This window comes from Elaeis guineensis, chromosome 12, assembly GCF_000442705.2.
Source record: "Elaeis guineensis isolate ETL-2024a chromosome 12, EG11, whole genome shotgun sequence".
Classification (NCBI taxonomy): domain Eukaryota; kingdom Viridiplantae; phylum Streptophyta; class Magnoliopsida; order Arecales; family Arecaceae; genus Elaeis; species Elaeis guineensis.
Window position 1 is genome coordinate 14,144,499 of NC_026004.2, and position 25,865 is coordinate 14,170,363.

General features: G+C 35.7%; 2 protein-coding genes across 5 annotated transcripts; one reads left to right on the forward strand and one right to left on the reverse strand.

Annotated features, from left to right (window-relative positions):
- The first annotated feature begins 1,503 nt into the window (after positions 1-1,503).
- On the forward strand, positions 1,504-10,190 carry LOC105055078 (uncharacterized). Its single transcript, XM_010936788.4, has 8 exons — positions 1,504-1,684; positions 2,005-2,117; positions 3,461-3,532; positions 6,807-6,842; positions 7,579-7,624; positions 8,197-8,284; positions 8,400-8,457; positions 9,755-10,190. Exons 1-8 carry the CDS (start codon positions 1,606-1,608, stop codon positions 9,803-9,805), a joined length of 543 nt encoding a protein of 180 aa, XP_010935090.1. The 5' UTR covers positions 1,504-1,605; the 3' UTR covers positions 9,806-10,190.
- A 323-nt stretch (positions 10,191-10,513) lies between these two features.
- LOC105055077 (26S proteasome non-ATPase regulatory subunit 4 homolog) lies at positions 10,514-25,449 on the reverse strand. 4 transcript variants are annotated; one of them, XM_010936787.4, is made up of 11 exons: positions 25,393-25,449; positions 25,153-25,266; positions 24,926-25,031; positions 20,990-21,104; positions 20,561-20,770; positions 20,159-20,465; positions 16,462-16,588; positions 14,129-14,232; positions 13,947-14,015; positions 11,132-11,217; positions 10,514-10,739 (listed from the first exon to the last, which is right to left on the reverse strand). In XM_010936787.4, the coding sequence occupies exons 1-10, from the start codon at positions 25,402-25,404 to the stop codon at positions 11,173-11,175; spliced, it is 1,209 nt and encodes a 402-aa protein (XP_010935089.1). In that variant the 5' UTR covers positions 25,405-25,449; the 3' UTR covers positions 10,514-10,739; positions 11,132-11,172. The 4 variants fall into 4 exon arrangements, with proteins under 4 accessions (XP_010935089.1, XP_029123431.1, XP_010935087.1 ...); XM_029267598.2 differs by having other exon boundaries at positions 10,514-10,742; XM_010936785.4 differs by having other exon boundaries at positions 11,132-11,223.
- Positions 25,450-25,865: the final 416 nt, after the last annotated feature.

Here is a 25,865-nt window from a genome sequence, read left to right on the forward strand (position 1 = left end):
TATTTTGATCATGGAAAGCTGCTGCTATGAATTGTAGAGGCCATGGTTTCTGTCCTCTCTTTTCTGTTGTCATGTAAGCCTCTCTATTTTCTTTCATCGTGGTTTAAAAAAGAGCTGTTGCAGTATTACTGTGGCTGTTATAATGGCTTCTGCCCCTCTTTTACATTGTTGTATATGATCACGGAAAAATAATAGTCGTTATATTGTGCCATCTACATGATCCATTATAATGCAAAATGCCTTCTTCTTTTTTTCCATCATTATAACACCATTGTAATAGCAACTATAATATTGATTACAAAAATACTTTAACATCCATTATAACCATTAAAATGGTTAATATTAGTTTTGTTGGGGGTCAGTTACAATGGAATAACCATTATCGAAACCTGGCTGCTGTTGGAAAACCCTCACCCTCTTGGAACCATCAAAATCAATTCCACACATCCATGATGGAACTTGGTGCATATATGTATCATGTAGCTTGAGAATCATTGGTGCAAAACTTGCTGCAAAATAACTGTTCTCTACACTACTGCTCTTCACACAGAGGTACACGCACCCGTCGATTTATATCACTCACTCTCTCGGAGCGACAGATATGGTGAGAGGGTGATTCAAATATTGTTATCTCCTAAACTGGCAAGTGACCCTCCACCATGAATGACCTCCATTCTTTACTGCTTGATATCTATGTGAGCCTCTAATTGATCTTTTAATTTAATGTTAACTACTCCCACAAAACGGAGAATTCAGTCACCGAATAAGTGCTTAATTTCGTAGTTCTAGCTAAATATGGAGTATTTGTTCCATAGATTTCTACTTACCTACCGTAGTTGCAGGATTTCGCATAGCGAACTCCTTCGGATGTATTTGCTTACAAGTTATGTAAATTTCTTGTTAACAAAAAAAAAATGCATATATATCTATCTCTACTGCTTTCTAATGGAAGAAGGTTTATATGCTTCAAACATTTGTTTTGTTGTTAAGGTAGTTCTATGTAGCTGGACTTTTTCTAATTACAACAGTATTATTAATAATGCCTTCAATGAAACCACATTGCAGTTAAAATAAATAAATAAATAGATATTGACAAGTAAATCTTCATCAGTTGAGATTAGCAAATCAAATAAGGGAAAATCCAGGAGTTACCAATCCATTTCTATATCTCTATTCCACCTCAATGAATATTTCTCCAAATATTTAAAGACAATGTTCTTAATTGCATATCCTTAGTTGCCCAGATATCTTTATCCAATGAGGAATAAAGCCTTACATTCTCCGAGTCCGGCGTTTCTCGGACCCGGTTTTTATTCCCGCACCGATTTCTTATCTTCGGAATCCTTTCAAAATGCATCATGATCCGTGAAGAGCACGACTCATCGCCCCCCGCACTGATTAGCAATTCGACGTTAATCCGACGGCTGAATTTCCTCGTACGCACGTGTACCTGCAATAGGTCGAGCATCCATTGTATCCGCGTCATCGAAACAACATAAAAGGAGGGGCGATCGAGGGGAGAGGCGACGGCGAAGGCGAAGGCGAGGCGTATTGGAACGAAGGGGGTGAGCAAAGAGAGCTTAGAGACAGAGAAAGGAAGAGAGAATGGGGTGGATCGGGGACAGCGTGGAGTCCATCCGATCTCTCCAGATCAGGCACCTCCTGACGCAAATCATAAGCCTCGGTTCGTCCAAGAATCCCACGATCTCTTCTTCATCTTCTTCTTTTTATGATTTAATTGATATTTTATACGCTCTCCGTGCAAATAGTTTGATCAACTGCTTTGTTCCCCCTTCTCTCGTTCATCAGTCGTGCTTCCGGTTTTTTAGATGACCCCAAAAACCCTTTTCTAAAACCCTTCTTGAATCTTCGAAACAATTTTCCTTCAAAAAAATAATGGATCTTTGAAAGCAATTAGTCGTCTCTAACTGTTGAATGGGAATGTGGGGGCAAAAAATTACTTGGTTTGGTAAGTAATTGATCCTTTTGATAATTTTCGGGCAGGGATGATTGTGACTTCAGCGCTGATCATATGGAAGGGCTTGATGTGTATTACCGGGAGTGAATCGCCTGTTGTGGTTGTTCTATCTGGAAGCATGGAGCCTGGGTTCAAGAGGGTGAGTAATATTTAATTAGAAGATATGTACCCAAAAAATATTAAACTAGAAGATGGTTCGAAACGTCTGATAGATTGAATTAGTTGTCCTATAACTAAATGCCGGAACTCGATTTGGTATATTGCTTTCAACTGCAAAGCAGCGATGTTTGACTTAAAATGTTGTGGCTAAAATTTGTTAAACGTAGTCAGGTATAGATATGTGACGAGTTTGGTGACGTTCTGGATATTTCTGTTTGCTTCTTTATACACCTTGGTATGAATTATTCTTAAAAGATTTCTTGTTCATAAGTTGTTGGGATGGGAGCACCTCTTTGCAACCCAGTATGGCTACAAACATAAAAGCAGATGTGTTTCTTTTTGGACCTCATGGGGCTTTCTAGAAAAAATGTTTCTTTCTAACTTTATGATTTATTAATGCAAGGTTTGAGATTCATATAGCAATTACTTTTTGTTTCTTTCTGTACTAGTCTGGGTACACTTTAATCTGAGGGTTCCATATTTGACTTCCTTGCATCTTATGCATCTATATGGTGTTTGAACAATCTTATTATTAAAATGCTGTCCTTATTGGTGGTTCCAAGATTTTGCCAGCGGATACAATATCCAGAGTACTTTTTGAATGCGTCTTCATATTATCCACCTTGATGTAATCTAGCATAGATGTTTTCCTTCCTGTATCTTTCCATTTGTATAGTCGGGTTTAGATGACAAGAAACTTCAATAATGCAAATTGTTAAAGTTTATTTTTACATGTCAAATAACTTAAGAAATCAAAATAAAGTCCTATGCCATGGTGAAAAAATAACTTATTATCGGCTTTTCACAGAGTAATTTGCCTCTGTATTCTTCACTAGCAACACAAAATTAAAAGAAAATACTTTATGTTGTATATTTTAGGCTAAAATTGAATACATATTTTTAAACTTATTGGGAAAAATTCCGCTAAATCTTGCATTAGCATTCTGTGTTGACTGTTGAGGCTCCAGTTTGGTAAAATTTTGGTTTAAAACTGATAGATATTATCATTAATGCACCAGTCTGCTATGTGGAATGTTGTTCATGTAACTCATGTGTTATAAGCTTGTTAACCTCCAGGCCTGAGCATGCTGTTTCTTACCCGTGAATGAAACACTGTTGCCAAAATTTTTCTATTATAAGTGCCAAACTTCCACATTCTAGATTAAGCATATTTTATTAATTAGAAAAATTGAAAGTTTGGCAACATTAATACCGTGGAATACAGTGTGTTGAGTATTTGTATGCTTAAATATGTCATATGTCTGTTGCATCTTTATTATTAAGAGAACGAGAATGACTATTTTCTATTTGCTATTGGTGCAGGGTGATATTCTATTCTTGCACATGAATAAGGATCCCATTCGTGCTGGAGAGATAGTTGTGTTTCATGTTGATGTAAGTGTTTTGTTGTTATTATTATTATTACGACCATGATGACTATGAGTACTACTACTACAATGACGATGACTAATACTACCACTACTACGATAACTACTACTACCATTAATGCCACCACCACTGCGATCATAACTAAGAATACTATGACTACTACTAGTATTATTGACAGATCATGTGTATTTTGTTTATTCATTTATTAGTCTTTATTCTATAGATAACTGCCTTGCCCGTTTATCAGAAGATGTTATATTTGAAACTTTAACTAAATGATGCTACCTATGTTTTTCCTGCATTTGATGAGTTTTGTTTTTTATCCATCTATTGTTCCATATTGATTACAGGTTGAGATTTTAAATCTGTTTCTCTCACATGTTTCTGCTGTGATATTGGCTAATTATTGCATAATGGAGCCGAAAATTTCTTGGCTAATCATTACTGAAACAATGTAAGCAAGCCAATTGTTATTGATTTTGTCTCTCCATCCTAGTTGACATTCATTCATCTCAAAGGGTCAATCTTGCGCCTTACTGAGAATGTTCATGAAATGATGAGTTTTTAACTCCTTTTCCTTTATGTACTTTTGTGTAATTCAATGATTCAATCTCTTGCCACAACCTTCATCTAGATTTGCCTGTCTTTCTCTTCTTTTAACCCCTTGTCATAGTTTGAAGTGTCACTGGATTAGTCAATGCATTGTTTTTTTCACAATACTGGATTGCCACTTTTGAGTATTGGCAAATTACATTGGAGCTATGTGAATTATGTAATATGAGTTCTGCCTCGTGATTGAGAATGTTAAGGGAAGATGTTGATATAGTCGGATGTTGATTTATTTCAGAAAAGTTTGGTAGTTTTGTTTTATTGCTTTCAATTCACCCCCCCCCCCCCCCCTCCTCTTCTTTTTTTTTTTTTTTTTCCATCTCTAAGGTCATGTGGAGAGCACTGTGGTTGTGGAATTAAAATTGGAGGCAGAAAAGACTGACCCTAGAAATTGATAGGAATCTTCTACATCATTTCAGAAGGCCTACTTGCAAACTCGGACACTTAATAAATGCCTTGAGGTTAATGACAAATGACATATGAAGAAAAATGTACAGTTCATAGAGGCTTAAGTGCAATATGTGTCTTTCACCTTATTTGAGTCTTTTCTAGGAGGCATGCCCATCAGGCTCGAGTTGTTCCCCAAAGCATTTGAACCATAACAAATTAGTCTTGATTTTATTTTTCCTTGTTATTTATAGATCAATTGTTCTTATGTACATACAATACATACATAGAATTTAAAACAGAAAAAATTAGTCTTGAGAGTACTTTTCCTTTTTGTTTATAGATCAATTGTCATACATACATATATAATACATAATTGGTGGTTAAAAAAAACTCCAAAGTTTGTGCATATATGGAATAGAATTTGGACCAAAACAAAATAGTGTTAATTATATTTTTCCATATTGTTTCCAGATCAATCGTCATGCATATGTACACACACACACATACACAAATGGTTGTACATGAAAACTCTGAATTTTGTATATACATGGAATATGCAACATGAGATCCTCATCTACCAGAATTTAGGATGATTCACCGCAGAAACACAACATTGGTGGGTGTTTTCATATGATCTTCTCTAACATTTTCATTCATTTTTTTAACAAACAGAATTCATTAGAAAGCTTAATCCTTATGCCTTGCCTCATTAATAATGAATGTTTTGCCTTATATCTCCATCATTTGAAGGGTTGAGCTCGAGCCCCCTAACAGTTGATCATCTCCTCCCCAAGCCAGTAGACTCCTATGAAAAGGCATCGCTGTAGTTTTAATTAGCAAGGTTTTCATTTGAGATGGCAGTCCAAGTATTCCAGACCTTTTTGTAGACATTGTGGTTTCATACATTAGTAGTCTACAAAGTGATAGCTACAAATTGCTTTTATACCTTGACATCATGTTACTCACGTTCCAGCTCTGCTGTATAAAGAGTTAAAGACAATCAAAATTACAACATACAAGTTCCTCCCAAAAGGTCTTGCCATCCTCCACACATTTCATCTGCTCAAGAATCACCTTCGTAATGTGTTAAATGTTGAAGCAGGACAAAATATGATTTACATTTTTCCTTGTAACTTGTGGAGTTGAATATATGCAAGACCTAGTTAGGTCCAAAGGTAATTCTTAGGTCTGAAGCATGGAGTTCTGAGATCTTTTATTTAAGCAACAACTGACCGTTTACCAAGACGGAGTATGTGTTGGCTAGGGTAAAATGTGTTCTATGATGTAAAAGAAGCGATGCGCCCAAATGGACAAACTATAAGAAAGCTAAACTGCAGGTCAACCAACCCAGCAAGTCCAGCACACACCCACACAGACCACCACTGCTGCCAAACAATTCCCCAACCATCCTTTGATATTGAAAATGATAATACAACTTCATTAATCTCTTCATTCGCCCTGGTCCTTTGGGGGCATGGTACTGTATTTCATAATCTTCATTCCCTCTCGATAAAATGACTTTAGCTTTAAGATTAACCAGACAATTGCGAGAAATGCATGGATAACTCGCAATCTCAATTTCTTTGTTAAGAGCTTCAGCTTTAGCCAATATCAATTTTCTAGAAAGTTTCCTGTTGTGTCCATCACCCAGAATGACAATCTTGTCATTGACAAACAACCAACATATTCTTTATTGGACACAAATTTCACCTTACCTTCCACTATGTTTTTGTCATTTTTTTCTCCAACACGACTTCCTTAAGCTGTGCAACTACTTTGAGTGAGGACTGAGGACCAGGCATATGAAAGGATATGGAAGTCAAAGATGTAACAAAATCTTTGGAGTGTAGCTTATAAATGTAATTGTCAATGGATGCAGCGTAATAAGATATTTTTTTATTAACGGAAAGCTGGAAGGTTTGAGTGAACTTTGATGAGGTAACTTGATGATATCTTTGCATTATTGATAATTCATGGCATGGTGCATTTGATTTTGTTAATGAATAACCAACACATTGACAATTAAGAAAGTGTCTGTTCTGGAATAATTTTTATTAAAATTCTAGGATGATGTGCTCAATAATGTACGAGAGACATGCTGGAAGCTTTAATATGGATGAATGGATGTGCAACTCACTTTAAGGCTTATTGATATGGGTGGTGGGCAGTCTGCCTCATCCTGTATGTTGACAACTTAGGGCTCCAATTCTTGTGGATGCTTGTTTACTTTTTGTAAATCCATTCTTGTTGATCTAATAAATTCTAATATTTACTATATCAGGGACGTGAAATTCCAATTGTTCATCGTGTAATCAAGGTGAGTTATTTTCCTTAATTCATTCTTTCACTTTTTAAATTTGTGACAATTCATATTTCTTTTCTTTCGGTTCTGCATTGGCCTTTATGGGACCTTGACCCATAATCTTCCCTACTACAGTATGGTTCTTTTTATCAAGTGATCTACAACAAGGCTTCAATGTGGTAGCTTATATCGATGGAATGCCAATTTGTTCTTAACCAGCTATTTGCAACTGTGACATGCAATGGCAATATGTTGGACTTACAATATAGCAAGTTAAAGATACATATTTTCTTGGCGGTACCCATCCCACTTGTATGGTACAGTTTCATTATTAAGTGAAATAATAATGGGATGCAAAATGAATAAACATGAATTTAAAGGCACCCACTCATATAGTGAAATTGTTTTCTTAGTAAGGGTTCCCTTGTCTAATCTTGAATTTGTTTTTGACCCTCATTGATGGCAAGTCATAAACAAGTAAAAGTTTCTCTACACGCACATAATTATCACCTAGCCTATTATAGGCCTTCTCCATGTCCAGCTTGAAATTGACCAGGACCAGTGCTTTGGACCAATGCACACTTTACATTGATATTAGCTTGAGAAATTAGTTGATAGGGTTATACAATTACTAATATGGGAGACCTAAAGTACAGTAGGGTTTTTATAAATGATTCAATTTTAAAATAGGAGCTGATACTATTTCTCTGTGATTTGAATATCTGATCTTATTCTTTGATTCCGTATATAGGTCCATGAGCGACAGGACACAGGAGAGGTTGATATTCTAACAAAAGGTAGAAAATTCCAGATTTTTCTCTCTCTTGAAAATGTGCTGTTGAGTTTTGTTATGATTACCTGTAGAATATCTACATACTCGGTAAAGATATTTCTTAGATTATGGGCAAGCGTAGTTTGCCGTATCGGTCGGTACCAGTGCATAGTATCATATCGGTATTGAACTGGTATGCGGTATAGGGAAACTATCGAGTGTCGTTACGCTGAACCAGCCTGCATATTTGGTGTATCAATACAATAATAGGATGGTACCGGTATGGGTCCGGTACCAAGATGGTAATCCTTGTGTGCAAGTATGCTAAAATTTTGAAAGGTGCAGTGATAACCCTTTATTAGCATAATTGTCTATCTATAACAAAATAATGATAATTGGGCAATAATATTGAAATAATATTTATCTTTTCCTTGGGGAATTTTAATGTAAAAAATGGAAGATGTCGAATAATAGATGTCATACCCTCTATACTGTTGTAATTTTCTTTTTTGTTAAGAAAAGGGGTGCATAGCTGTTGTTAATGGCTCCAGTTTAAAATGTGGGGCGAGGTACTTATAATTATTGATATAACGTCAGGTGATAATAATTTTGGAGATGACAGACTTCTTTATGCTCACGGTCAGCTTTGGCTTCAGCAGCATCACATCATGGGCCGAGCTGTAGGGTAAGTAAGAGTGTATTCAGCTTTTTCAAAGTTAAGTTGTCTTTTTTCAGGATGACCACCTATGTTTTTGACCTGCAACCTCTCTTATATTACCCTGATTTGGTGACCTTGACAGGTTTTTACCATATGTTGGCTGGGTGACCATTATCATGACTGAAAAACCAATCATCAAGGTATGTTATCTTGAAAATATTAACACACTATCACAAGAATAAATAAATAAATAATGATGCTCATCATGAATGCCTTGCACTTGTAGATCATTACACGATGCTTCTTTTTTTGATGCTTCTGTTTTTCATTAGGAAGAATAATATTCAAAGTAGTTCTCTGTTGCAACAAGTTCCGTGTGAACATTAGCTGACACAAAAAATAAGTCATTTCCTTGAAACATTGTCTGGTTCTAGAAACCTATTTAAGGCCAAAACCCTTGAGGTAAATGACGTGTATTTTTACTACTCTTTACACATTCAATTCCCACCAACAATTTTATTCCTATATCAATTCTACTAGTAAGCTGCATTTACATTTACCTTGTTTATCCTCGCCCCTGCCACTCATCTTATTGTGAAAGTTTTAAATGCAATGTTATTGGTACTTAACATGGAAGCATAGGTTTGAGCTAAGAACTTGTTTTTTCTAAATAGAAACCCAACCAGGTGCACAGCGTTCTTCCACTTAGTATGTTCCTGGTTAACAACCAGATGCCTTTGACTGTAGTTTAATATAGTCCCTTTCGCTGGTACATTTCTAGGATATAATGTATCTGAATCCAGAATTGGCTAGATATGCATATCCATCCCAAATATAATACAGATTCTGATATCCATATATCTAGTTACATATAATATGGACCACCTGTTGCTGGAAACTTACATTTAGGGTGCATATCTGCCTTGGAATCTCCTTAGAAACTCATCCCCGCACCTGCTTTCGAAGCATTTCTTTTTTTCATTTTTTATTTTAATATGGAATCCTCTTCCCTGTTTCCCTGCTGCCATGCCTGACTAAGATATGGATACAATTATCAACATGTCATAATGAAGGTTCTTTTCTTGTCTCTCTCATGCTTAGCAGTTTTATGTGATTAGTTTTTTATTGCCCATCTGAAAGACTTTCGACAGTTGTTCTCTGTCCTTTTGTATGTTATGCATTACTTATTTATACAGTTGTCTTATATATATATATATATATATATATATATTCCTTTATTTGCTGGAAGAAATAATGGATCCTTTTTTTTTGGTAAAAGAAATAACGGATCCTTCAAACATTCTGTATCTTAGTATATATTTAAAAAAAATTGAGTATTTCTGATTAAAATTTAGAGGATAGAAATATCCATTTTGATACTGGTATATGCACTCCTGGTTTATTTTCAACCTACCTTAGTTTTTTGTTGGTCATAAAATAAAAATGTGTATAAGGAAAAATTCGTAGATTAATGCATTTAAATTGTTATTCGTGCAGTATTTGCTCATCGGTGCTCTGGGATTGCTGGTTATAACATCCAAGGATTAGACATGCTGCAGACGAGTCAAATTGTAGTAAATTTCTGTGGACCTTTTTATTAATTTTAACCCGCGGATGCTTAAGGAGTGGCCTTCCCGGTTCGTTGATGAAAAAGAAGCGTTAGTTCAAATATGAGACATTTTAATTTTAAAACTTCAGTTGCCGTACCTTTCTCTTTCAATCAAGCCACTAATCGTGGGCGAGTGCTTCGTAAATTCAGTCAGTTAGGGCTAACACCTTTTGTAATTAGCCCCCCTCGCTCGGATTGGCAAGGGATCAGAGCTAAGGTTTGGTAGGTTTAAGCTGCCGTCTTAATGTTTAGCCACAACGTTCTGCGTATGTCAGTTGCAACGAAGCCCCCCAGCTTTATGAATGATGGGAAACATTTGTGAAATGCTGCCTTTTTTTCCTTCTTAAACCTCTGCAATATACTTCATGATCAGGAGGGAAAAGATTAGATTTGTGTTCTTTTTTTATCCTTAAACGTCTACGATATGACCTGCACCCAAGCTTCATCAACAATATCATATTGTTTATACTTGGTCGTGAAAGTCCGGTTATCTCTGAACTTCGCGCACTGCAGCTTTAACAAAGCGACCATGGGAGAACAGGAATCGCTGACAAAATAAGAAAAGATTGTCCATTGAAATCTAAAGGTGATATCTGATACGCTAGTAACTAGTTCTCTTATATGATACTCCATCAAGCAGTTAAATATAACTTAAAAAAGGTTCCATTTTGATAAAGCATAACCAAATAAATTAAGATACGAGTCTGTAGTTCACCATGAAACATTGGATAGATGTTTAAAACAAGGGCATCTAATGAGACTACTAGCTGCAGATAACAAACCACAGGGCCAATTATGATTTTTTATGATTTTTCCCCTTCACGGTCTCGGAAACATCCTTTGTTCCAATCCTTGCTATTGATCAGCGGTGACCTGCTAGGATTTAAAAAAAAAAAAAAACAACAAAATTGCTTTGGTATGCTCAACAATTTAAATTGGGAAATGACAACAGGCTCAAACGCCGCAGAGACACAAGGAGCTGGAACGGGCTTGAGAAGTAAAATATGATGGCCAAGCAATGGAACGACTTTAAACCACGAAACAAAATGAAAAAGCATCCCACCCCAAGAAACACACGCCAAAAAGAGAGAGAGAGAGAGAGAGAGAACCAAGACAGCCGCGCGCGCGCGCGCGCGGAGAGAGAGAGAGAGAGAGAGAGCAGGCAAAGAAGAAGAAAAAAAAGGTGTTCTATCTTGCATCACAGAGCAGCCAAAAGTGTACAAGAATCAGATCTTGCTACAAGATTAGGTTTTGTTAATTCTTACCTTCGACAAAAAGCAGGTGCTAGCAACTTTCAGCAAACGACTTAATTGTCACCTCTATCTTCTGGTTTATCTTCACTTTTCTTTTGCTGAGGCTAGGAAAAATCAATAGGATTCAGAAGACATGGTATTATTATCAGCACCAAACTTAATATCAAAGGAAGAAACAATGTAATTCCAGCAAAAGTTGTTAGAGGCTCAAGATGCAGTAAAGCGCCAAGGTAACTTGGATTCTAAGCGCACGAAGCATAGCAAGGCACGCCCCTCAGTAAATAAAGGCACAATACACATGTGAATACATGTATTGTATGTGCATACATAGATATATATTATACATCTACATAGATATGTATGTATGTATGTACACATATGTACAGATGTACATACATATCCCTATGTGTATGCGCAGACATATATATACATAGATATAAATGCATAGTAATGCATTCATGACCATAAATATATTTGATAAGAAAACTAGCAGAAATAAATAAAGCATATAAAATAGCAGCAACAAATATCTAAAAAAAGTTTCAGCCACACCTGCAAACAATCCAATGACAACAAATAGAAGCAAACACAAACACACACACAACTCACTTCAAAACATGGTCATCACAGCACAATACATATACAACAAATAAACTTGCAGTCACCCACAGTCACATGCACATGCAGAACACAAGCAATCATGAAGGCACTCCTTTTTTATGCCTTTGTGTCTCAGTTAGGCTCATGTAAGGTGAGTTTCAATAGGTGATGGACTAAAGTGGCGCCCAGGAGTGTCCTGCACATCAGGCACGCCTTTAAATGCCCCTTTAACAACATGATTCCAGCAACAGAGAGAAGCAGAAAATCACGAAAACCATGTAAATTACTCCAATTCTTGATCAACCTCCCATCGACGCCGGATGCCTCATGGTAATGCCATTTCAAGTCCTTAAATAATGGTCCCCCCCACCCCAACACAAAAAAAAAAAAAAAAAAAAACGAAAAGAAAATTAAAGAAAATTTAAAAAAAAGAATCATAATGTTCAAAAGTAAATTTATAAATAATGGTTCCCCTACCCCACCCCGCAGACCCCCACCCCCTTCTTTTTCTTTTTTCTCTGAAAAACTCCTCATCTCCCACCCCAATTTTGCAGTTTCAATACATTAACCATGTCCAACATGTAATCATTGAGGTACTAAAAGTGCTCTACGCAAACACTTAAAAAATAACCAGTACTGCTTTCGATGTAGTATAGTGATGCGTGCCAATCTGATGTAACCAGATTCGTCTGCCAATCTAGGGTTTTCTTAATATTAAATGTCAGCTCCAAGTCATCTAATCTAAAATGCTATATTATTTAGGGGGAGGGTACAGTAAGATTTGGAGACAGCTAGAAACTGAAGAATTGTTCCCTTCTAAAACCATAGAAAAAGTAGTGTTGGTTACAGAGACAAAGACAGGCCCTAAAAGGTTAATAAGTATTAAATATAATTTAAAAAAATTGTGTTTGTACATCTTTCTATTAAGGTTTATTAAGGATTTAAAAGACAGGTCAAATTTGAATTGTTTTTGCTTTCAAAAAAGGAAACATTAAGAAAATAAGTGGGGAAAAGACAAATGAAAGGCTCATTTAATTATCAAATATGTTGTTGCAATTCATTACTAGTTTAAATAGAGTTAAACTAAACCCTAAAAGTTCCTTTGAAATCTCACCCACCCATCTAAATCTGTTTTTAAAAAGCTAGAGCTAATTTACTAAACAGATTTGGTTCTCTTCCATTAGAATGCATTCACCATAACCATCAGGATCTCAGAAATAGAAACATAAAAAACAGAAAAAGCAGTTTAAACAAAAACCAATGCAATCCACAAAACTATGAATTCAAGGTAGGGCAGATGAATTAGACCAGCAATGTATGATAAGATGTGATTCCTTGAACACAGCCAAACCATTCCTTTAACTAAAAAGGACTTATTTTCTGATCTAACAAAAAGACAACAAGGCGGTGGTTCAAGCCAAAAGATTCTTCCCAAGATGCTTCGGGAATTGGATTCATGATCAAAAAGTCGAATTTATGACAACATGAACTTTTTTAAAATTCAAGCACCATGGACTTCTACAATGTGTTCCTCCCTACATATGTAACTATGAACAAAACAAATGCAGCCAAATATATATTCATTGTTCATAATATGCCGTATATAATATTTTAAAGAGTAAGAAGTAAGAACTAAAATTTTGAGCTCAAGCAAAAGACACATAAAAACTGCATACATAAAAGAATAAGACTGCTAAGCATATATCCTACTTTAAAACACAACACCAGTGGCTCTTAACTAGACTCAACTACATAAGCAATTTCACAGCCTTCCAGTAAAAATTAAGTCAAACTTTGCTATCCAAATAAAGAGGCCAATTGGTGTCTCAGACAACCCAATAGAGGCTCAATGAGATCACAGTTAAGTCAATTTCATCCCCACCACAAATCTGGAACATCTTTTAGAAATGGTGTTACAATTGATGCTCTAGCAAGCATAGTGTGTTGCAGCAATATCAACAGACGACCACAGTTCATAGAAAATACTAATAGATGTTCAACATCAGAATTCATGTGACAGGTAATGTGCTAACGATCACAGAGAAGAATGAAAATTTTTTAACATTTGCATTGCAACCAAACAAAAAAAAAAAGTAGAATACGAATAGAGTAAGTGCGACAACAATCCAATCCAAGAAGGACAAACCATAAACATAAACCTCATCCGTCCAACATTAACCAAAAAGATCATGGGGGCTTCAAAATATTAATTATTTTACTATGATACCTCTGATTGGCTTTCCAAAGATGCCAGCAACTCTTTTACAGAAGGGTCATTAGGATCAACTCCAGGGAGCTGAAAGTAGAACAATCATTAATGCAGGAGGGAAACATTACAGACTCAAGTTTGAAAGAGTAAGCAATAGAAAACTCATACTATACAGTATATAGTTCAGGTGCACAATATACCGAAGTAAGGATGGATGAAACAAAGGACTGGTCACCCAGAACCCTGTTCATCTCAGACTGGTTTGATGAATCCTTTGCATTTTCCTGTGCTGACATTTGTAGGGCTGCATACAGGAGGTGCAGAGTAACAAAACCATCAAGACATGCATGACAGACAATTACAAAGAGATATGTGGACTACAATTATAGCAACCAGAACAAAAGCATGTAGAAGCAAAAGCAAGTATAACCCATCTATAAAAGATAAGTAAAAATCTCAATGAGAACAAAATCCTCAAGGGCACTCACGTCCATCCCGTAAAAGCCCATCTGAACATGTATCCACAAGCCTCATACATGTCAGACAATTCGGTTACAAATCAACTTCCTCATTTGTGGATATTTAATATCAACACCAGTCCAACATGGTGATCACACAAACATATGATAATTAGGTCTAGTGGTTCTTGGAGATTAAAAAAAGTAGCTCATTTTGCTCAAATACAAAAAGAAAATGGTTGTGAGGCTAAGCAATAACTATACATGTTTCATAGATAATGTTATTTATGATTTTATTATATTCATAGCCCATGCAAGTTTCACATGAAAAAGAATTGGTAGATTTCCTAAATACATACTTTTAAAATTTAAAATATCATAAGCAATGAACTGACAACCCTAGGAAAAAAAAATGCATCATAAGGTCATCAGTTTCATTTAAGTAGCGAGCCCTCTCACACATCAACATAAATAAATATATTGTTTCCCAGGACAGGTCTCCACTAGTTTATTTACTAGAGCTTATTATGGTATTAAAAGATCAGGTTTGCCTTTATATTTAATAATACTTTTAAGCAAGGATTCAAGTCTCGGTGGGATGTCCCAGAAACACCAGGATGAGATACCATTTCATATGTCGAGATAAGACCATCTCACCATCATCCCAGCATCTTGATTGGTACATCTTGGGACATCTCCTATCCCAAGTGTCAAGATGGGGCAAGATGGCGGCACGTCCCATTACATGAGAAAACCAGGAACAACCCTGCCCCACATGATCTAAAACCTTGCAATTAGGTATACAATCTAAACATATTTCTCATCATCTTTCATCAGCCTTGCATACAATATAATATGTAGATCTTCATGGACCACATATCATGTCATGACATACTAAGAAAGATTGTATCTCCTTGCATGCATGTATGAACCAGACAGTGTTTACTAAGCAGAAGAAGCGCACAAAGGATCAATGTTGTTAAGATCAAACATATTATATAGCATCCTGTATCAAATCAGATCATGTATCCACAAGCCTCGAATACTTAATATTTCTATATATAACAGGGTTTTCATGTAAACTACTGTAACAAGCTTGAAATTAACATATCCCTTGCCTTTCCGTTTTGTGTTAAAAAATTCTTGAGCTAAAAATATCTCACTTTTGTTAATAACCAGGAAATTGCTAGTTTGTGCTCATCATCAGCTTCCGCTTCAAGGAGTTCATTTAGTAGTCTTAACTCTTTTAAGTTATTTCAGCAGTTTGATAAGGAAGAACTCAAAAGTAATCCAAGAAAAAAAACCAATATGATGATTAAACTAATCCATCATATTAAATGTAGAATTTTTTTCATATGAAACCGTAGAACTATTGATAAGCATCAGACACCATATTCTTGTAGTGAAGTTCCTGCAGTTAATGTAGTCAATGGGTGCTTGATTCATTGTAGAAATAACCTTTTACGTCACAAATTAAAATTCCAAAAGTTATGATCACAAGCTTGTAATGATTTTAATATAATTGATCACAATCACTTGGTGGTTCTCTGACTCCTAGTTTGTGCTCATCATCAGCTTCCACTTCAAGGAGTTCATTTGGTAGTCTTCATTCTTTTTAAGTTATTTCAGCGGTTTTATAAGAAAGAACTCGAAAGTAATCCAAGAAAGAAAAACAATATGATGATTAAACTAATCCATCATATTAAATATAGATTTTTTTTCATATGAAACGGTAGAACTATTGATAAGCATCAGACACCATATTCTTGTAGTGAAGTTCCTGCAGCTAATGTAGTCAGTGGGTGCTTGATTCATTGCAGGAATAACCTTTTATGTCTAATTAAAATTCCAAAAATTACAATCACAAGCTTGTAATGATCTTAATATAATTGATCGCAACCACTTCGTGGTTCTCTGACTGCTAAAGCATTCGTACAAGGCAGAATAGATCTAGCTATACCAAAATAAATTTAGCACAATTTTTCCCTTTGTTTTTTTAATCACTATATAATTTTTGACAAACAAAGAAATCATTATATGACATAGTATATATAATCAGAACTCAAAGAACCAACCAAAAGCCAACTCTTTGTCATCTGATGTAGTGTCTGACATATTAGCATCTCCTGTAGCTAGACCAGTGGACCCCGTGTCATCCATAGACATTGCAAAAGCTTGCTGTAACAAGGCAGTCTCATCATCCTGTTACCATATTTAGTACAAAACAACCAGGATTTTTTTCAGATGTCTACTGTGCGAGATATGCAGTGACAGCAAAAGTTGAAAAAACAATTTCTTGCAATAGAATACAGAAGCATCCTGCTTGCTTATACATTGGTAATGAAGAGGGTAAAAAAGAAGCATGCTTGCAAAAATTTAAATACATTTATGATTTGAAAGAGGTTTTCTTGCCATAAAAAAATCAGCACAACCACAGACCATAAATGCCAAGTCCTCTCCCAGATATTCAGGTGAAAAAGAAAGCATCTCATAAGACAATTGAAGATTTCATAGTTGTTAAGGCATGTCTTGTTCCATGCACTTAAACCATTATTAGAATGACCATAAACCAGAAACATCAAGTCATTTTTCAACTACTAAGGGAGAAAGAAACATAACCAACAATTGCAAATCTGATATGTAAGAGGTATATCTTGTTTCATGGATTAACCACAGTCATAGGCCATTTCCTAGGTTGTAGATGAGCCTGGAAACACCAAGGCAGCCATCCCTTTAGACATATACGCAGACATGCATGAAGTATTTTCTTCTAACAATATTTTGTATGTGACACATGGTTCGCCGTACCGGGCGGTTCACGCAGACATGCATGAAGTATTTTCTTCTAACAATATTTTGTATGTGACACATGGTTCGCCGTACCGGACCGAACCGCCCGGTACGGAGCGTACCGAGCCGGACCGGTCCCTTACCGGTCCGGTTCGGGCCTTTTTTTCGGAACACAACCCTGAACCGCACCGAACCGCCCGGTTCGGTGCGGTTCGGGCCCATACCGCCCGGAACCGGACGGTACGGCTCGGTTCTGGACCGGTTCGGGGTGAACCGAACCGTACCGCCCATGAGAAGGGGGGAGGGGGAAGGTGGGGGTCTTTTCACATGGTTGGGGGGAGAGAGGAGGGAGAGAAATGGGCGTGGCCCACTTCACATGGGGGGGAGGGCCTGGTGCTTTAATAAGCACCAGGCCTTCGGTGTTCTCTGAGAGTTCTCAGAGAACACCCATGGTCCATTAAAGCACCAGACCTTCGGTATTCTTTGAGAGTTTTTAGAGAACACCCATGGCCGTGGGCAACTTAATCGTTGAGACCTCCAAAAAATTAGAAAAGAAGGCAAAATTTTGTGAAATTAGAGTGATTTGAAAAGAGGCTGATCTTTGGCCGGAGGTAAGATAATCTGTTATTTTGTTAGTAAATATTTTTTTTTGTTTTTGTTGTTAGAAATAAAATAAAAATGAGATAAAATAAAAATAGGAGAAAATCATGCCAAAATCTTATGATTTTGGTATGATTTAATTATATGTGATAGATCTTTGGAAGATCTACATGATGACACCAAAATTGATAATTTTCATTAATTATATATTTTTTTAATATTTTTAAATATTTATTTATTTAAAAATTAAAAAAAAATAAATTTTAAGAAAAAAAATAGAGTTTGAAAATCATGTTTAGAATGATTCAAGCTACTTAAATCTAATTTCAATTTTTTTTTCAAATATTTAAAATTAAAAAATTATTTTTTTAATTATTTAAATTAAAAAATTTAATTATAAAATAAAAAATATATAAAAATAGTGTTATATTTTAGTTAATTTAAAAATATTATTTGAAGCATATAACATATTTATTTTGAATTTATAATTATTAAAATTATTTTAAAATTATATATAATTATTTTAATTATCATTAAACTATCGTGTTTTGTTATACTTGCATATATTTTAATTATATATATACTGCGGACGATCTTACACGTGGAGTAGGATCCATGGATATATCTGGATCATCCCGCATTATGGATCCTATTATCCACAGCCACCTTATGATTCATATGCATATGGTGCATCCGAGGCATCATCTTCTAATGGTTACTACCCTATGTAGCCTGGAGCATCTTACGGATCAGATTTTGCTACTGGCATATTTGGATGGGCTCCTCCACAACCGTACCATCATCTCGAGGATACTTCTCAGAGTCAGAATTTTAGCGAGAGGTCTGAGATGTCTTACAATCCAAAGAGGATGCCTTATGGGATAATGAATATTCGAGAGTACGGTGCTGCTTGGCTAGAGGGTTGGACTGATGTCCCTTCAGACTATGCTGATGATCCAGACATCTACGAGCGTCACAGACACTCGACAAGAAATTAAATGCAGAGTACATCTTAAGGTTCGTATATCAGTTATTGCGCTTTGTATTTAAATATTTAGATACATTTTAATGCATATTTTATATATTTTTTCTTTAGTTTTAAGATGACACAGTTGAAATATAATGTAAATAAATATATGTTTGAAATTTTGGATCAAGAGTCTTTGTACCGCAACCTAACTCCAAATTGAACCCAAATATGTCAATAATATGCAATATAATACCATATTGAGGTTGTATTTATCAATTATTAACTTCAAAAATCCAAAAAAAAAATTAAAAATCGAAAAAAATATTGTGTACCGGTACGCTTGGACGTACCGAGTGTCGGTATGGTACGGTACCGATACCGTACCGTATCGGTCCGGCACCGGCATGCCATTCGGTACCGATACAGTGAACCTTGATGTGATACCTGAAAGATAACATTGAAATTTCATTTGTTCAGTGATTTTCTTTTTCTTGAGGCATGGTGGATTAGAAAGTGTATGCATGTAATACGAAGCATGAAGTATCTTCAATGTGCATTATAATGAATACTTGTGCAATACATAGATCATACATGCTTTGAGGCATGTTAAATTATGAAAAATAATGCAAAATGTGAAAGTATAAATGAAGTAATTGAATCAGAAATTGATTCTAGTGACTTTATCCCAAGTTGCATTGAGCATGGCTTAGCATGGCCTGGGTGATTTAGAAACTATGATGAGCTAAAGTTTGAATTCTTCAGCAAAATGTGTGGTATAAATAGGAACATTTTGGAGAACACTATATAAATCAAGGTTTTAAATCCCGTGAAATAAAGATGTCCCAGTTTCTCCATGGAACAGGACAATCTACTGTCCCGTCCCGTATCGACAATTCTTTCTCTCTCTTATTCTTTCTTTTCTTTCTGTTTTTTCCTTTCTTCCTTTTTTTTCTTTTTTCCCTCTACCTTCCTTTTTTTTCTTTCCTATTTCTTTCTTTTTCTTCTCTTCCTTTCTTTTTTTTATATTTTTCTTCTTCTTTCCTTTCATTTTTTTTCTTCATTTTTCCTTCCTATCCTTCTTTCCTCTTTCTTCTTCTCTCCCTGTGTATATGGGTTTCGGAGTCCCGAGCCCATCCTGATTCCATTTTCTCACAGGAATGAGATGAGATTGAAACCTTGATATAAAACCTTGATATAAATAAATGTTTCTACAAGGTAAGGGATTGCATTATTAAAAAATTGAAACTAACTGAATAAAAGATATAAGAAAATTTGTGTCAGTCAGAAATGAGGCTGTGGGTTCTACCCAAAACATGCATGCTGCCTCAAGGATTAAGATCAACATTTAATAATAAGTTGATATACTTGAAAAGAAATCATAAGCAACCTGAAAGGTAGAGAAGGAAACAGACCATTAGATCATTTTTCTTCTCACTAACTTGATGAGTGGAACCACCAACAGGTTCAACCATAGTGACATCATGAGAACTTGAAGCTTGTTCCCCTTCTTTTTCTTGTTTAGCAGCATCCTCAGCAGCCTTTTTTGCAGCAGCTTCTTGCCTTGCTCTCTCCTCTTCCATTGATATTCTAAGTGCAAGAGCCAGCTCAGGATCTACATTAGGATCAACACCAAAATCAAAACCAGACATGCCACTTGCAGCAGCGGCAGCAGCAGCAAAACCACTTCCTCCATCCCCATCCCCCGTGAATATGGGAGTGCTGCAAATGACACATTAATGATATTTTTGAAACTCAAGCCTGGATCAGATTAACAAAGAAAAAAATAATATTAACTTTGGGAAACTACCAGACACCTTATAAGTACATCTGAAAGAGCATTTGGACCAGAAGGAACATGAACGATGTGGCTGCTATCATTGTTATTTACAGCAGCAAGAAGAGCTTCCAGTTTTTCAGGCTTTGTATCATCAGCTTCTCCAAAATCAACAATGTCGAGTGCCACACTATTCTTTTTTAACTTTCTCCCAATTACCTCCAGCACATTCTTGTCATATTTGACCGGACTATGATATGAAAATAAAAACAAGAACAAAAGAACAATGATGATGATGATGATGATGACAATGATGAATTGTAAGACCATTTGATAAAAGTGCAAGCAAATATCAGAAGATAACAATGCCTAAAAGCAAAAATATATTGATGTAGACAACAATGATAATCATGATAGTGAAATAAGTCCATTTGACAACAGGGCAAATAAACATCAAATAAAAGAGTACCTTCCAGCAAAAACTATAATCCTTTGTTGTTGTTTTTTATTTTGTCGGTGTTTAAGAGCCAACTGAGCAACTTGTATGCCTGAGGTCATGTTCATCTCACCACCTATATCCAGCCCTACAAATTTTAAACAATTGACATATAAGGCTGTAAGTAACAGATCAGAAGTTCTCACAAGGTTAAACAACAAGGTTATTTAATTTACAAGCAAAGGAGAAAGCTGAGCACACAGTATAAATAACAAGAAAATTGCTGATGCCAACCTCATTGTCAAACGGTCATGTCACCTGAAGTAAACTTCCAAGACCATAAAAGATAGATATCATTACATCAACGGTTGTACCCCATGAAGCAATATCAGTTCAATGATGATGAGACATACATGCTCAACCATAACCATCGAGCCTTCTTCCAAGTATCTGAGGTTGGCTTTATAAATCCTCACTCTCCAAGTACTCCCCTTTAGGGATGCCTCTAACATTATCTTGACAGCCTTCCTCACAATTTTTATCCATTTTATGTGGGGTATCCTCTCTTAGTCTTATACCCTTGTGTAGAGACTAATATACCCTTCCTCATAGGAGAGTCAAAATCTCTGTTATACATGCCCATACCATCTAAGTTGATTCTCCATACTTCATGGTCAACTTGTGCAACTCCTACAACTTCTCTAAAATACTCATTTCTCGCTCTCTCCTTCCTATTGTTACCAATGATGCATGTCAACATTCTCATTTCTGATACATTAAATTTGTTTTCTCTAACTCCATTAATTGCCCAGTCATACAACATTACAGGTCTAGTTCTCATTCAATAAGTTCTTCATTTAAATCACCAGCATCAGATTAAAATGGAGGGTTCACATTAGGATGACAGCCACTCATAACATATCAAAATATGTGACGGATCCAAATTTCATAAATGCTCAACAACTAAGATTCTCGCCTGATAGCTGAACCTCAACTAGCAAGCCTTCATAACAACATGGGCTCTGCTCTAGGACCTAAGTTATGATCCAGAACACTTTGAGAAAGTGCTGGCATTACTAGCTCTCAAACTAACATCATATCTTACTGTAACTCATAGCCAAGGCAAAATAGGCAAGAAAATGCACGCATCGTAAAAGCCTAAATACTCAATTGGTAGGTAGAGAGGCCTTACTTCCTCTTTGCACAATTCATGCTCATTTGGCCACATAACAATCTCTAAGGTTCCCTTATGCTTGACAATGTTCTACTTCAACAATATTACCTAATAATCCTAGGTACTGTGGCCATAATTCCAGAGCCAAAACAGCATATAAAAATCTCAAAGGAAACATTATATTCATTGGTTTGGCTAACAAATCCCACTTATGCATCCAAGTGCCAAGAAAAACAATTCAGCAGAAACTTTTCAACGCTGTAAACTAAGTGATAGATGACATGTCTATCAGTTTATAAAACTCAATGGAGAATGGAATTCATCTGCCGTGATTCTTATACCTACTTTCCTTATCCTAGAAGGATACACAAGAAGGTAGTATTGATGAAATTGTGTTAACACCAGCAACACATATCCACAAGGTTTAAAAATACTTGTATAAAAGTTCATAGAAGTATAAACCTACCTATGAATATTTAAAACCTTCACTCCCTCTCTATATGCAAGCTTGACTAAGGTTGTGATTTTTAAATTTCTTTTGCTACAACATGGCTTCTCAAGAGCATCACATCAAATGGGAGATGACCATGGAGAGCCTAAACTGAGTCATAAGAAACGATAGAATAATCTAATTTCTGCTTCATATTTTTTATCTCAAACTGCATGTTCGGTACATAGAAGAACCCTAAGTAGATAAACCTTTTTATTTTCCATCATATCTGATTATGTTGTTCTGTATTACCCAAAAGTGCAAACAGATAAGGTTAGCTCAGACAAGACCAATTTGACCTTGAGGGGAATCCTTTATTATGCTAATAGGTCACTTAAGAGACCAAAAATCCAACCCAAGCCAATAATTGACATAGGAATTTTATCTAGCAAAGGTGGAGTTAAACAATTAGTAAATAAAAAACCCTCAAGAAATTTAAATATTTCATGAAAAAATAGGATTTTTATCTAGCAAAGGTGAAGTTAAACAAATAGTAACATAAATATAAAATATCTCCTCAAGACATTTAAATATTTGCTGAAAATTTTGGATCCCAATCCACAAGTAAGCTTCAAGTCAAAGACAAAGCTTCAAATGGAATTCAACCACATGTTGCAAGATCTAAGCCTCATTTGCGCATCCGGCATCTATAGCCTCAGCTATAGTGCATACACTTAGATTAACTTTTAAAGCCCAATGAAATTTTTATGAAATCAGCAACAAAGGTGGTAGAAAAAAAGATAGCAAAGTATGGGCCACAAAGATTGCCCATAATGCTGCTGACATGAAAATAATAAATTATTTTTTTTATCCTGATACTAAATTCTTCATTTGACTTTGCACACTGCCAACCCATTCCTCAATCATTTCCTTGCAGCATAACTTAGACCTGTATTTTCCATCCTAGACATGCTATTTCTATACTTCTTATACATGGCAGATATATAAAAAAATTTCTGAATCATTTCTCCTTAAAATTGTCATATGGCTGCTTATAATCCAACCTCCATTGTTGCTCAAATGTCAACATTATTTCTTGGATAATATACTAAAAGTGAAGTCAGTTTGCATCAATAAAGTTGCTAAGAGAAAGACCAATCTGATTGTTAGCATCAATGACTAAAAGTGAGGGAGAATGGATGCCCTCAAGCCAAATATAAGCTCAAATGTTAGATGACTGATAATTTTAAGCTTCATTAAGCACTGGTGCTACTAAAGATAAGCATGCAAGGGCTTAAACGGCCACTTCCATGCCATACTATGCTTAAATAGACATTTTATTTGATTGCTTTAAAAGTATGCATGTGCAGTGTATAGTATATTCGATTAGCCATACATAACTCAACATGACGCATAGATTATAACATTATTTTCTTTTATTTAATGTTGCTTCCCTTGAAGGTCATTCACAAGCTAAAATGTTTTCCTATAAACACATAACTATGACAATATGAGAGAAAATGATATTTTCTTTACAAACAACCAAACTACCATTAATGCTTTCAGCTTTCACAATATGCTGCGATTTTTCAGAAACTATAGTGATGCAAATTTTCTCCTCCTTATTTCTCCCTTTTCCATCTCAACCCCTTCACTACATTTTTGTATGTATTTGTTTTCCAACTATCACAACAAAATCTTATCTTTTCTTTCCCCTTCTTCCAATTCTTGTTCTTCTTAAATTACCACCACCATCACTTTTCCTGTATCTTTATACCCACTGATATGTATCTTCCCCACTTCATTTTACAAATATATAGACTATGAAATAAGTTACAATGAGGCAAACCATCATGTTCCATAGAATATTAGTTGTAACAATTACGTTTATGTAGATGGCTTGATTTTGGTATCTTGCAAATTTCTTTAACTGCCCGATCAATAGTTCATTCAAACACATGAAAATGCCTGAGTGCTTGAGGTTTGGAAATCATTCTGTGACTGATTTAACAGTTCTTCAGAACATTGCTAGTGATTAACGCAAGCCAAGTACTGGTCAGACCAAATGACACCATTCTTCAAAGCCATTCTCTAGCACACATTTTCACTCCTCTCAAACCATGATAAAGTCTCTGGCTTGAGCTTACCATATCTATAAAGCCTACAGTTTATAATAGGGAATTTCTAATCATTTCACGCACTCAACTTTTAAGAAACTTCGTTTCTCAAGCATGATCCTACCTAACGTTATCAAGCCTAATAGTATGGGAATTGTGATTGTGAAGCAAGAGCACAAAACAAAGCATCACTCGTACAAAGAAATGAAGATTTGAACAAAAGATCAAGAGAAAAATCCTAATCCTACCATGCATACAAGCAAGGATCTTGCCCAGATCACTGGTAGGCGTCACCAAAACGCGGACCCCTTTGCCCGCCATGGTCAGAATACCCACCGTATTTTCCGGATTCGACTGCAAAACAACCACAAAACACAACGTTGCATCAGACAAGTCTATACCTAGAATACGGGGGAAAAATAAAGCTATTAAAACCTGTACCCTAGTTTCCAATCGATTCGGAAACCCCAGATACCTGCGTTTTAGCTCCGCAGATAAGATTGATGGCGTCGACTTGGGCTTGGAGTCGGGTGGGGGAGTAGTCCCCGTTCCTCATCCACTCCGAATTATCGATACAGATCATGGTGGCCTGCAAGGAAGAGAATGAATTCAATGCCACGAAACCGGAGAAAACCTAGCCACCAATCGAAGGAGATAAAAGAGTAGGGATGAAGAAGAGGATGGGGAGAGGAGTATGAGAGAGGAGGATTCGGACCTCGAGAACCATGGCGACGAAGCGGGGAGCGTCGGCGTGAGAATGATTGGGATTTTCCGAGTCCTTGGAATGAAAAGGAGTATTTATTTATTTTTCGAATTACAGGAGAAACTGCACGTGCACCGCACGCGAGAATCGACACGGAGGCCTTTGCTGCTGCAGTGACGGGCCCAATGACATGGAAAATTCTTTCACCGCAGGTGGCGTAGAAAATTCGATATTTTATATAATTAATTTATATAATTATTATTTTTTAATATATATTTATTATTTATATTTTTTTATTTAAAAATTTTATATAATAAAAATATTTTTATTTTTTTAAAAAAATTATGACATTCTATAACATATTATGATTTCTTATACGGTATTATGGCACAGAAAATTATGACATTTTATAGTATATTATGATATTCTGCATCAAATTATTAATTTTTATATGCAGGATGTCATGATATAACCCAGGATGTCAT